General features: G+C 37.3%; 1 protein-coding gene across 9 annotated transcripts in view; it reads left to right on the top strand.

Moving 5' to 3' along the window:
• Positions 1–14502, top strand: part of LOC132148031 (caskin-1-like) — a 115574-nt gene that overhangs the window by 69094 nt on the left and 31978 nt on the right. For all 9 annotated transcript variants that reach the window (XM_059557129.1, XM_059557132.1, XM_059557135.1 and 6 more), the window contains exon 2: positions 11102–11153. In XM_059557129.1, coding sequence (XP_059413112.1) covers positions 11102–11153 — 52 coding nt within the window. The remainder of the gene's footprint in view (positions 1–11101; positions 11154–14502) is intronic.

Below are 14502 nucleotides of genomic sequence, written 5' to 3'. Positions count from 1 at the left end.
AGAAAATCACAGGCAGGTGACTTTGATCAGGGTTGGATCTAAACTATGCAGTGCATTGGACCTCCAGTGCAAGATTTGAGGAACCCTGAGCTAAACCAGCTATCAGAAAACCCGTTGTTTCTTTCATCAGGGATATGTGTATGTTAACCGAGGCTGCTATGTTGAACACGCTCCTCTGAGGCCTTCTTTAACGAGATTGTTGCAATTTTTTGCTAAATGTACTACGCACGCCACAGTTTTTCTTTAATGGAGTAAACATTCATCATGTAGTGCAAGCCTACACAGAAATCTGTCTGTTGCCTCTATGGCAAACCCACACAATTCTTATGCAGAGATAGAGCACTGGATCTCAGCAGGATAGAGCTGATGCATGCTGGGTATGCAGCCTCTGTAATTTGGGAATGATCAATGAGGCTCCTTCTAGCCGTGGCAGCAGTGCTGTGGGAAATAGATTAGCTATCAGTGTACGAGGAGAGGCAGACTCACCTGTGGGTCCCTTGAGGAGACGCAGTTCTCAGCCGATGGTACTTGAGAAATAAACCTGCATGCATGCTAACATGCCATTAAGAGGACTGCTTGGAGGGTTTGTTTGGTTTTGTGTTAACTTGTGCCACAGGGACAGAAAAATAGGTGGGTATGTAAGAAGTTTTTTTTTTTTTTCAGAACGTGTTTTAATCTGTCCTGTTTTGTGAGTGTGTTTGTGTGTGTTGAAAGTAAGAGTGTTGAAGGGATTGTGTGGGTGCGCTGCACTAATTTTTGTGCACATGTGTAGGAAGAGGTAGATGATGCTTGTTGCTTAGCAACACCTTTACAGCTCTACAAAAGACACGAGAAGAGAGCTGATTTGCCTAAAATATTGCTGTACTTTTACATAAAACTGTGTCTTGAAACCTTTATACACCCAGTGGCTTCTCTTTGTGCTTTAAGTCAAGAACAAAACGATTGTGGATTTGATGGAAGCTTGATACAAAACTTGTGTGTGGGTTACAGGAAGGGGAGATCCCGGAATAACCCCATGGGAAGAGCAGCAGATGGTCTCTTCTGTTTTACCTGGAAGGGAAATGGCTCCACAGGAAGTTCAGGAAGCAGGAAATAATGGGGTCAAACTGGATCAAAAGCTGCTTACTGCTACAGAGCAGGCAAGCTGTGCTCCACCACTGAGAGGCAAAGCGCTGTAGACATGCTCATGTTTTATCATTCACGTCCTCTATCTGAGACAAAATGTTTTGCTCTTTGTTTGGACCACAGCACAGGTCTTGAGGTTATGCACTTCTGAATCAAAATAACCCAAAACAAAACTCCCTTCAACTCCCCCGATAATACAGTGACAGCACAAGTTTAAAGAGAGAAAGAGAAATTTGAGAAAGAAAAACAGAGCAGAAGTATAGATTAGAGACAATTAAAAAGTTCAGCTTCATCTTATGCTTTTAAGAGTCCTCCATAAAAATTGTCCACTTGTAACACATCTACTACAATACAATAAAGTATTTGTAGCTGATATGGATGTAGAATTAAACTAAACAAAAATTCATATTGCAGAAATCCAACTCCAAAATACTTAAAGTTTGTAAAATATTTAGATTGAAAAGTATTTCTTATTATTATCCAAGTTGAAAAAAGTTTGGGCTGCTCAATATTTTCGTAAATATATATATATACAATTTATTATATACAGTACAGACCAAAAGTTTGGACACACCTTCTCATTCAAAGAGTTTTCTTTATTTTCATGACTATGAAAATTGTAGAGTCACACTGAAGGCATCAAGGGCTATTTGACCAAGAAGGAGAGTGATGAGGTGCTGCGCCAGATGACCTGGCCTCCACAGTCACCGGACCTGAACCCAATCGAGATGGTTTAGGGGTGAGCTGGACCGCTGAGTGAAGGCAAAAGGGCCAACAAGTGCTAAGCATCTCTCGGGGAACTCCTTCAAGACTGTTGGAAGACCATTTCAGGTGACTACCTCTTGAAGCTCATCAAGAGAATGCCAAGAGTGTGCAAAGCAGTAATCAAAGCAAAAGGTGGCTACTTTGAAGAACCTAGAATATGACATATTTTCAGTTGTTTCACACTTTTTGGTTATATATATAATTCCACATGTGTTAATTCATAGTTTTGATGGCTTCAGTGTGAATCTACAATTTTCATAGTCATGAAAATAAAGAAAACTCTTTGAATGAGAAGGTGTGTCCAAACTTTTGGTCTGTACTGTATATATGTATTTTTTATTGTGGATTAAGTGTCTAAATACATTTTGGGGTCACTGTGTATTATGAGAATAAACTACAATCTTTGAATTCTCTTTTGAAGTCAAATTGTTTAGTTACAGCAACTAACAGCAAGGGCTTACAAGGACATGTTGACCTGCTAAACTTTGACCACTTGGTTAAACTGGATTGGGATGTAATTACAAAACCTCCCATGTACTTGGATAAAACACACCATACATACTCTAAAGTCCCCCTTTTACTTTGTTTTTGGGGTTCTTTGGACTAAAAGCGGTGTAAAAGTTTGATTAAACAAACCTGTAGATGGAGTGATTGGGACACTGGGAAATAGTGGAGCAAAGATGGAGCAGCTGGTTGGGGAGCAATTCAGTCCATGGAAGAGCCGCCCCACCAACCACTAGCCAAGAGAAGAGGCAAAGCAAAGGAACGGGGCCAAGCTTATAACTAATCACTTTCCATTAGCGCTGCCAAAGCCATGGAGGCTCAAACGCTACTATTAGCCACCTGCCAGCCCTGCCGGCACCAAGCTCTGATATGAGGTTTGGTTTCGCACCAATTCTGTTTGAAATGGCGGTTAAGGGTGATCACAATCAGGCCAGTTCACGAGAATGAAACAGGAACTGCTCCCAAGGTACTTGGAGCCATTCCCTCCCTGGGCTGGAGTCTGTGTTTCTCTGGCCTGTTTCTGATATGTTTGATCTGCTGTCAGCATTTGGTTGATTGGATTGTAGGGAGAGTGACTCTCACAGGACACTTTCCCTTCTGCCTTTCTCAATCACTCTGTCTTCCTTATGAATGAACAGGGGAATGTGTTGTGTTCGCACCGTGGTGCCCTGCATGTAAAGATGTGTGTCGTGTAGCTCACGCTGGAAGCAGAAATGTCTTTATTAGAGTGCTTATGTGTGCGGTGTAGCGTGAAGCACAGACCTCGGCAGTCAGAGCGGATGAAGGGGTCTCATTGTGTGCATTCTGGGAAAGCCCCAAAGTAACGGCTCTGGAGTTGTGGGCATTTTCCTGCTGCTACTACAATCAGCAGAGAGCTTGACACCGAGGAATGAACTTCGATGCTCAATGATGTAAATGGTGGATAAAACTATGATTTGGATGTGAAATGGAATATGAAAGAGGGTTGTTGCGAAGTTTAGTTTTACTATTGTTTGCCTTCCCAGTAGGTCATTTTTCCTCAACCACAGAGACATCAATCAATGCTGGCAAGCCAATTCAAATGCAGCTTTATAATCAGCCTCTTTGGCATTAGGCAACTTATTCTCACTTAGGTTTTTTAAATGCTTTTGTTTTGTTTATACTTATAAAATTAGGCCTCTTTCTAACCAGCCAATGGATTTCAGAAATTGACTGCTGTTTTGTATCCATATATGAGAGAGGATTCTGAGCCCAAACCATTGGTTAACAACAACAACGGCTGTTTTCTGTTTAGTGGCTAGTAAATATGCTAAATAAAGCTGTCAAAAGAGCAATAATGGAACTTTTGTATATTTTATTTTGTATATTTTTATATTTTGTCGGTAGGGCTGTATGATTTTGGGAGAAATCAAATTGTGTTTGTGTGTTTGTTTGTTTAAAGTGTGAATGTACTGAATGCAAATAATAATAACAATTACTGAAAAATGCTATCCAATATTTTGAATTCATTTAAAAATAGCCTTAGTGATTTGATAATTACACTAAAGGCTGAAATACACTATCATGATTTCTGTTTTATTTCGATTGCTTGTGCAACTATAATTGGTATACATTTAAAATGTAGAAAAATAACGCATGAAAAATGTATCACCTAAACACTTAGCATATAAGCTATTCTTGGTTGAGCATATTCCTTTTTAACCTGATTTACTTTACAGAAAGTACCGTGACTCAATGATGGTATCATATGGAAATTGGGGTCATGATGTACAGTAATACCTTGTCCAAAGACCATTGCAATTTCTTTTTGGTACTTGTTTGCCTTTTTTAGGCAAGCGTCCCAAGCGTTGTAAAATATTGCCTTACAATTTAATTTATTGTAACATCAAATTATTTTTCATGTGGTTCAGTCTAGCTAGCATTATTGTAAGTCCTGAATTGTGCTTAAAAAATGGCAGTCTTTGAAATCCATTTTTCTACATACACAATATTTATTAATGAGACCCAGCTGTGAGTCACTTTGCTAAAGTTCTTCAAGATGTTTCACAGTTTCCTCATGCCCATGGCTACCGTACACACAATCTGTCACAGTGTATGGGTCGTGCGTACTGAGCTTTTGTTTGTAAACATGGTCTGTCAGATTTAAGCCTTAGTTAATCCTATTGGTTCAATTTGAAATAAAATTAGCCCCCCTGCACATACTAGGGGTTTTAAAACTTTTTGAAGCCAAAGACCCCAGAATCCCCTTCTGGCTTTTACAGTATCGTTTAAACTATTGAGGTTAGTATTTTTCATACTTCTATTCAGCAAGGATGCATTAAATTAACCAAAAGTGACAGTAAATACACTTATGCAGTAATTAGAATAAATGTTCTTCTGGTCTTTCCATTCATCAAATACTACTGAAAGAAAATGATACAGTACTATGGAGAAAGCTGAGTAGATATTTGGCAACTTAAACACAATACTTTTTTGAAGCTTAAGCCATTTAAAGATGTTTTTCAGCAATTTTCATTGTCCATTGCAGATTCAAGACAGCTGCAGATCTAGAAGATGCTTTCTTGTTATAACACATTTCCTTGCTGTGCTTCATCTGGCATCCAGACCTCTCAATGCTTGTGACCCATTGCCACTCCAACTGCATGTCTCTACAAAGCCTGTGAACAACAGATGAATGCCCAGAGCCTTCAAAAATGATCCCTCACCCTGTCTTTTTTTGTTTATCACCAAGTGCTCAACACTTGTCCCACTTTGGACAGCCTGCAGACAGAGAGCGAGATGAGTCACAAAGAACCTTTTCCACTACTTCTCATAACATTCTTCTGTCTGGGAACGGCTATGCAGGATCAATCATGGCTGGGCAGCATTCACTGTTTCTCCCCTTGCTGCTGTCTCTATAGTCCTGCAGTCAGGTCTTTGATTTTCCATTAGAACATCAGTCTCTTTTATCCACCCCAATGTTTTAGCACAAAGCAACAATAGTCTTCTAAAAGGAGACATCTCAGGCACGTTAGATTTCTCCTCGGACAAAAGGGAGTAAATTTTGCTTGTGTATGGCAGCCCATAGAACCAATTGCGGGAAAGTTGTAATGGTTTGACATTCTGATAGAGGACAGTGCCAACATTGATTACACCAATTTTGGTGTGTCTAAGACATTCCCTCTAGCGCCACCAACTGTCCAAAGTTTCACAATTTTGTAACCGTAAGGCCAATCAACAAAATTCTTTTTTCCTCTGATTTCTGAGCTCATGCCGATTCGATTGCACCCTATGAAGTCATTTTTTGTCATAGAAATATGGCCGCCATTTTGAAGTTTTTGAAAAACCTACTTTTTCGAACTCGTCCTAGACGGTTTGTCCGATTTACAGGAAAATTTAACCAGATAATTTTCAGTCAGTGCTGACCAAAAGTTATGGAATTCATATTGATTCGTCAAACTGTTTTCAATAAGGGCTCGAACAAATTTTACGTAGCGCTTACAAAAACAGTCGTAAGGCTATATCTCTGCAACGATTTATCGTATTCAGACCAAACTTGGTACATGTCATAACAAGCATGACCTGAGGCTACATGCTGCGTTTCAGCGCAGCGCCACCTACTGGTCCGGAGCAATTTCGGATACGAAATTGCTATTTTTGCTTATAACTTCTAAACAGTTTGTCCAGAAATCATAAAATTGGTCTTGTTAGATTCAGGGCAATATGCCAAGTCGACTGATATCCAATTTTACCATTTCGGCCATTTTGACTGTCGGCCATTTAGAATTTTGTGCTAAAATGCTGTATTTTAAGAACGCATCAACGGATTGTTACGAAACATGGTATGGGTCATCAGCACAATGTCCTGAAGGAGCGTAAGAAGTTTCAAAACAGCGCCACCTAGTGGTGATCTTCTTTTTTTAAATGCTTATAACTTTGGTTGTGGTCGACTTATTTTCACGAGACTCATCAAATTAGACTCCTGAATCCTTACCGAGTCCTAAGATACCAAACATGCTAGGTTTCGCCTTACGGTTTGTGTAGCGTTGTGATTTAGCGCTTAAAAACCATTTGGTTATATCTTCGAAACCGCTTGTCTGATCGAGACGAAACCACCGTCAGAAGTTCGGAAACATAGGTCGATAGCTATACACCAATGCCCAAATGCGAAAATATTGATAGTAAGGGGTAGTAAAATTCAATCAAAGTCAAGCGTCAGTCATTGTTTACGTGTTTTTTTCATATAAATGTCTATAACTCTGAAGTGAATTGAGATATTTTCACCAAAATTGACACACATATGTATGGGCTCACTCTGATGACACATAAAAAAAATGGTGGGACTGAGCCTCTTGGTGGCGCTATAATAGAACAAAACATGAAATTCCCATTGACTTCAATACAGTTTTGTGAAATAAAATGCTATACTTAACAAATGCATTGGTGTAATATTACGAAACTCAGAATGTGCCAACAACACCATCCCCTGAAGTTACAAAAAATATTTCGAAACAGCGCCACATAGTGGTCAAAAGTTATAACTCAATTTACATAAAGGCTAATCACTTTTGAATAAATCTGGCTATTGAAATGCTGCTGGTCTTAATAGATTCCTTGGGTCAAGCCGAGAACATAGATATGAAGTTTTCCTTATTTGGCTGAACTTCCTGTCCGCCATCTTGATTTTCAGACAAAACCTACTTTTTCGAACTACTCCTAGACCGTTTGTCCTATTTTCACCAAAATCGAATCATATCATCTTCAGACTGAGACAACTGAAGGAAATGGATTTTGTGTCGATATACGAAACGGTTCTCATTTAGCGCATCAACAAATATGCTGGAAGGATGCCAAAATGCATTTGAGGCTGTATCTCAGCAAAGCTTTGACATTTTTGCACCAAACATTGTATGTGTCATTGTCACCTCACACTGACCATTCCACACTAATTTGGTAACAGCGCCACCTATTGGTTACACGTGATAAGCCAATAAATCCTATTACTAGTTGTTGTGTTTATTGTTTCCAAGCCATTTTGCCTAAAATAATCTTAAAACGGTTTTAATTACTCATTCCTGCCGTTCATCTGAAGCTTGCTTCTGAAGTGCATGGCCCCGTTATTGCTGCTTGCAGCTATATTTACTTTTGTTTTTGTTATACAGGCCTTATTTGTTGCAGTCTCATTAATTTTTACCAAGAGACTAAACTCCTCCTCTTGTCCCCAGAGCGAACATCTCCAGGCTCATATTTGTACCTCTAAATATTTTCGTACAACTAAGCAACCCAGTTCTGTGCTCAGAGCGTGTCAGTGTGATGTCTTTTTTTTCAGTTTTGAAGACCAGATTTTGCTGACCCATATTTTTCCACACTATCCAGCGGGTTAACTGTGGGCACTATAAAAAGATCTGAGTGATGCATCTACAAAATATTTTTAGGAGAAGTTGGGCAGAGTTTACATGTACTCATTTATTATGTGCATCGAAGCTAAGACTGATGTTTATTGTATAAAGTAATTGTTTTACTTTTCAGTTCTTTATTAATAGAGGATGATCAAGAGTCAATAACCCATCAGTCTCAATCTTGCTTATCGTCATATATCAGTAAATATATGTGGTAGGGTTGCTGTCAGGTGATGCTGTACCTGGGATGAGTACCATAGATGGTGGATGGTCCTATACTCAAATATTCTGTTCTAGTAGCCTCTTGATGTGTCATAAAATCACAAAATGTGCTGCTTAATGAGTGGTCAACTAATTGGCTAGACATCAGATAAGATAACAAACTGGTCATTTAGTGAGGTTAACTATTTTATCCAGATCTGTTTCTAGATACTATACATTACTATACATTTAAAAGTTTGGGATAGTAAAAATAGCCTACTTGTATTCAGCAAGGGTACATTCAATTTACAAAAATGACAGTAGAGATTTATAATCTTACATAACATTTGTTTCAAATAATTGCACATATCGACAAATATAAACTGCTTCTTATTCAGCCTTACTAATAATAATAATAAATGTTTATTGAACAGCAAATCAGCATATTATAATGATTTCTGAAGAATCATGAAGTGACACTGAAGACTGGAATAATGGCTGCTGAAAATGCAGCTTTGCCATCACAGAAAAAAATAAATAGTTTAAAGAATATTAAAATAGAAAATATTTCTTTTAAATTGTAATAGTATTTTAGAATATTACTGTTTAACTGCAGTGTTGATCAAATAAATGCAGCCTTGTGCTACTTTCAAAAACATTAAAAAAACATTTTGTTTATACTGTATATTATTCACTCAAAGTAAAGTAAATCACAATTTACCACAATTTAAAACCGAACTAGACATCAATAATAGGCTGTCCTATTGATGTAAACAACTGAATAATTGATAAAAGATATGAAAATAGTCTCTATTCTATATAGAATCTATACCCCTGCACTTTTCACATTAGGGTCAGTTCTAATATACAGTACCTTTCATATGCAGGTCTGATTCCAAAGGCCAAAAGGATTACAAACAGACCATCAGAGAGTTAGAGCACAAAAGCAGCAGCTCACTATAGATTGAAATGTTCCTCTTTAACCTTTGCATCTTGAAATAGAAGCACTCATTTGTTTCCCTATAAACCAAGTCGGCCATTTTCTCCATGCCTATGTTTTATTTAATATCATTTCTGACTGTGCTCTGTTTGCAAACATCAGGCCAGAGAGGTGAGAGGTGAAAGAGTTAACGACAGAGCAGAAAAAGACACACAGATGTTCTCTGTCACATTGAGCAGCAGCTGCTCAAAACAGCCCTGTATTAAGGCTGACTGATGTAGATCGCTGCAAGCAGCTCCATTCCAGCTGGAATACAGACCTCATATGGCATATTCTGATTCGCTTCCAAATTCCACCGTTGATATTATAGGCCCCGTAGAAGCCCGTTTACCAGGTGTTAAAGGTTTTATCACCTACAGACCAGTTAAATTGGTGAAATCTTAAACATGCCAAAGCCAGAAGCTCTATGTTTGGATAAACAGACGCTCTGCTGGCTGTTGGATGAAAACAGGCCAGTGAGGTACTTAAAGCTGAAGCGTATAATTTCTTTTTTTCATGGTTCAAAAAAAGTTTCTTGAACATTCCTCCTGTCTATTTGTTTGATCAAACAGATCCTGCCTTAGATGCATGCCACTGGCTGATCCATAGTTGGTGTGATGAGTATTTTGGAAAAATAGTACTATTTGAAAATCAACCTCATACTGGAATCTGTGAAAGTTGTGATCAGAGTGCTTTTGCCAAAAGTGTTATATTGGCCAGAATTTGATATTTAATTGTATTTATTTTTATTTATTTAACCAATTATTTAGAAATTAATCAATAAGTAATTAGATAAAGTACTTCTCTTGCAGGATCTGTCTGCTGCTTTTGACACGGTTAACCACCAGATCCTCCTGTCAACCCTTTTGGCAAAGGGCAATTCCACTCTCCAGTGGTTCTAGTTTTACCTCTCAGATAGGTCCTTCAAGGTATCTTCTTGGGGTCAGTTGTCTAAATTGCTGCGTCTCACTACTGGGGTGCCTCAGGGCTCATTTCCTGGACCACTTCTCTTTTCTATCTACATGACATTACTATGTTTTGCCATACATAAAAATGGCTTTTTATATCACTGCTGTGCTGATGACAGCTGAGTTTTTAGGCATCTTCAAGAAATGACTAAAGACACATCTCTTCCTATTACACTTGAACCTCTAACACTTGCTTCTATCTACTAGGTTTCTATATATATACAGTATATATATATATATATATATATATATATATATATATATAGTTTAAATTCTTTTGTCACACAGACATAATCATTAGGTGTCCCAAACTAGATCAGAATATGAGACAAATGGGGCTTTTATTTGTGTCTGATTCAGTCAGATAGATACTGCTTATGTGCACCAAGGAACGAGGTTGCCGAACTCTTCCTTTAAACCTGCATCTTCATCCCCTAGTGGTGCTGTGAGTGAAGCATGAGTGATTTATGGGTGGAAGAAAATGCAACACCAGTATTCAGTTCTCCAGTCTCTCATTTATGGCTGTGCTCCTGCTAGGGGAAGTGATGCATTGAACAGCCCCTAGAGACAGAGAATGCGTTCTCCCCTGTGTCTGTTGGGAAACAAGACACTTTGCCATCCATGCAGCTCCATATGAATGCTAAGGTTTTTTTTCTTTTTTTTTTTCTTTTTTTTGCGTGTGACAAGGATGCATGTGTAACTGTCACTGCTGAACAATAGTTCTGGCCCACACAGTTGAGAAGAATGATCATCCTGTTGTTCTTCCTTTCTAATTAGCATGTCCAAACTATGAAGATTATGCAATGTTTATGTAAAATAATACATTTTCAATCATTGATTATGCACCAGAAATGATCATTATTCAATCTCCATTTGGAAGTTGGAGGGCAGTGCAGAGTTTCAGTTTCAGAGTGTGTAATTATCACTGCTGGTCATGTAGCTCTTGTACACACTCAGTATTCTAGTGCATACTAAAAGTTACAGTCCTAAAATAGAGAAATTTCCAATGCAAATGGGAAAGTCAAGCCCTAAATCAAATGCACTGGCCTCCAACACTTATTTGTTGAAATTGTACTTTTTGCTATATAAACTGTATATAAAACCCAACTATCATATAACATGCTGTGAAATGTCCTTACTCCCACAGTGTACTGTTGCTTTTTAATCATACTCATCCTTCTTTCCCTCTCTTCTTTCTTTAGAGTTGCTGGGCTCTGCCAAGAAGGTGAACGTCAATTTCCAGGACACTGATGGGTGAGTGGGACATATAAGGACTTTATATGGCTCCATGTGGCAGTCTCTTGTAAACATGATCGTTCCTGTTTGACTGCCAAATATCCTCGGGATCTGCTAGAGTTCATGTGTGCTTGTTGGTTTAGAAAAACTTTTATCCAAGTCTCTTTCCCAGTCACTCTCTTTTTTTGTTTATCGAACTAGCCTCCATATACATTATTGTTTGTTAATTTCTTTCTTAACTCCAATCCAGCATCTAGGGCTATATTCATGGTGAGAACCAGTTAATCCATACACAAGTCCATACACATTAAATAACCATATCAATCCATAACTGCTCTTTAATTTAAACTTAATCAGTGCTTAATTATTATACAGTGGTTAAAAATGTGGCATTTTTGTAAATAAATGTATCACAGACACATTTTTAAGCAAAACATAAAAAGTGTTTTATTACATTTATAATTGAAAAGGAGCATGCTCAAAATTGAGACAAAAGAATTTGAACCTTTTTTGGTTGTCAAATGTTAAAGAAACATACTACTATGTTTTAGTGCTGTCAAACTGCATTTAATCACATCCAAAATAAAACTTTTTGTTTATATAATATATGAGTGTGTAATGTGTATATTTATAATGTGTATATTTATTATGTATACCGTATATGAAAACAAACACATGCATGTATATATTTAAGAAAAATATGTTGTTTATATATTAAATATATTTATTTATAATATGAAGTGTAATAATATAAATGTGTATATATATATATATATATATGTATGTATGTATGTGTGTGTGTGTGTGTGTGTGTGTGTGTAAATATATATATATGTAAATATTGTCAAAATATATACTGTATGTGTGTGTATTTATATATGCATAATAAATAAACAGCACACATACATATATTATGTACACAAAAACATTTATTTTGGATGCGATTAATTGCGTGTTTGACAGCACTCTTTTTTTCATTTGAAGTAGAACAGCTTTTTGGCATGATAATTTTAGTTAGTAATAAACAAAATACTAATGCATTCAAAGCCAGGTTCTTGCTGTATATTAAGTCTAGAATGTTTTTTATTCAGAGCTGTTCGATGAAATTTGGCAGAAAAGGTCTGTAAGCATTGAAAAATAAAACTCTATTACTATTTTATGTTTAAACCACAGATGGCAAAAGCGGTAAATAACACAAATCTATAGTATACGTTTTAAAATGTGTCTTGACTGTCCAAATGCTTTTTGGGACTGTACATTGTACATTGCACAGTATAATTGTATGTCGATTGCTGTTCGACATAGCTAGATTATAATGACATATTTGCTCTCATCTAAATTGTTTCTGCCACATTGAATAACTCTTTCAGCTGCCCCTTGATGTTTGTTCAGCTCTATCCAGCGTGTTTCAGAGGCAGAGATTGTGTTATTTGTGGCAGTGTGTTATTTGTACTAGCGTCATAGAGCTGCTTTGTTCCAAATATCCTGTATCCGGATGTTCTAGTGGTGTACTGTACAACAGAACCTGATTTTACCAAGTGAGACATGTTCCTGGGACAATATCTTTGTTGTCCCTGGAACAACATTGTGATTAACCAATCAGATTTGAAGAACCAGTTTATAGATTTTGTGAAGTTTACGCTTAAGATCACTGTTTGGTGCTTGTACATCAGTGTAATTCATCTATTATTTCCTCTGATTTTAGGGATTACTCATGGTTAAGGTTAGGTTTAGGTGTAAGGATATGGTCAAGAATATATTTTTGGAGTAAAATGTTGTTCCAGGGTCAACAAAATATGTTGACCTAGGAACACATCTAACTCAGCAAAATCAGGACGTGCGTACTGTACATATTGGTTGTGAATCATGCACTCTACTGGAGTTTTTCTTGAGTAAAGAAGAGCTGAAAAGAAGACTCTGTGTTGAGATATAATGCAAACGGTGGTTTGTGGTTTGGCACAGAGCAGACAGACACCTGGACTGAAGCATAAATGTTTCTTGTGCTGCATGGTCAGCTATTTCTGTTGATGTTGCTTAAAAAAAAAAGAAAAAAACAATGGAATAAAAAATAGGGATTCAGCAATATTAATGAACCTAGTCAAACCAAAGATGTAAACTGATTCTCGGTCATTTCATTTTGTAAGAGTGCCATACAAATACTAAGCTTGGGAATAGTTGACTTTCATGAACGATGGTGATCTGAACGACCAACATTATCTTTTAGGAGTGTGCGATACTGACAATTTTTTTGTATAAATAAAAACATTGTCTGGGTGTATTTTTGTGGTGGTACCTTGACTGATTTAGTCCTATCATGGATAAATAAATATGACTCTTAAACCACCAGTAGGTGGTGGGAAGTCCCTGTCTTCATTAGTGATTATTTTATTCATTTGTTTATTAAATGGTATGTTCAGAATGCTGATTCATTTAGAAACGAAGCAAGCAACTGTCTTTATGAATGGATCGCTGAATTACAATTTTTGTATAATAAAGGTGACTTGACTTGACTTGACCAACATGGCATCCAGTAAAAGCTAATAACACTGGCTCATCCAGGTAACAGCAGTCAGTGTACAATTATTTTAATTATGTCATCCTGGTATCGCGGACTCGCTCTCGTTTCATACAAACCCAGCTGCTGAAATTTTGCTACGATTGTTTTGTACACTGTAATGGATTATAAGAGAACTAACAAACTGGTAAGGTTTTAAAACATAATTCTTTTATTGACTTAATTATTTCTGTGGTGAAATATTGTGTAATAAGTGGTTTGACTGCACCGTTTCCCTTAAATGTCTGTCTAGTTTGAATTTGCCGCTTGCTCGCAACTGCTGTCTCAAATCAATATTTTGCGTCTAAATATTTACTTATGTCACCTTTATTTATATAGCGCTTTAAACAAAATACATTGCGTCAAAGCAACTGAACAATATTCATTAGGAAAACATGTAGCAAGTAGCCATGTAATAAGCAGGATAATGTACATCCAGCCGGTTGTAATCTCAGAATAAATCCCTTCAGGCTGATACAAGCCCCCCTCCACTTCGCGTCGGGGTCCTGATCACACGGTCGGGTTTATTCTGAGATAACAACCGGCTGGATGTACATTATCCCTTACTTAAATCACTTAAAGTACCTGAGATCATCGTCATAGCATGTATATTGTTGAAACCTCAACATTGCAGAAATAGAAACCGTTTCCAAAATAGAATCTCCTGTCACTCGATGCTGGTTAGGACAAAAATGCTGATTAACGTGAAGAAGAAAAAAAAATACACCTTTCATTGCATGTCACAGTGTAGTGTCACATCTGGTCAGGACACAGTGTTAACCATAGCTTAGTGTTCATAATACCTGTTCCAGC

Source organism: Carassius carassius, chromosome 1, assembly GCF_963082965.1.
Source record: "Carassius carassius chromosome 1, fCarCar2.1, whole genome shotgun sequence".
In the NCBI taxonomy this organism is placed as follows: Eukaryota; Metazoa; Chordata; class Actinopteri; order Cypriniformes; family Cyprinidae; genus Carassius; species Carassius carassius.
Note: the sequence above shows the minus strand (reverse complement) of the source record. Positions and strands in the feature narration are given on the sequence as shown.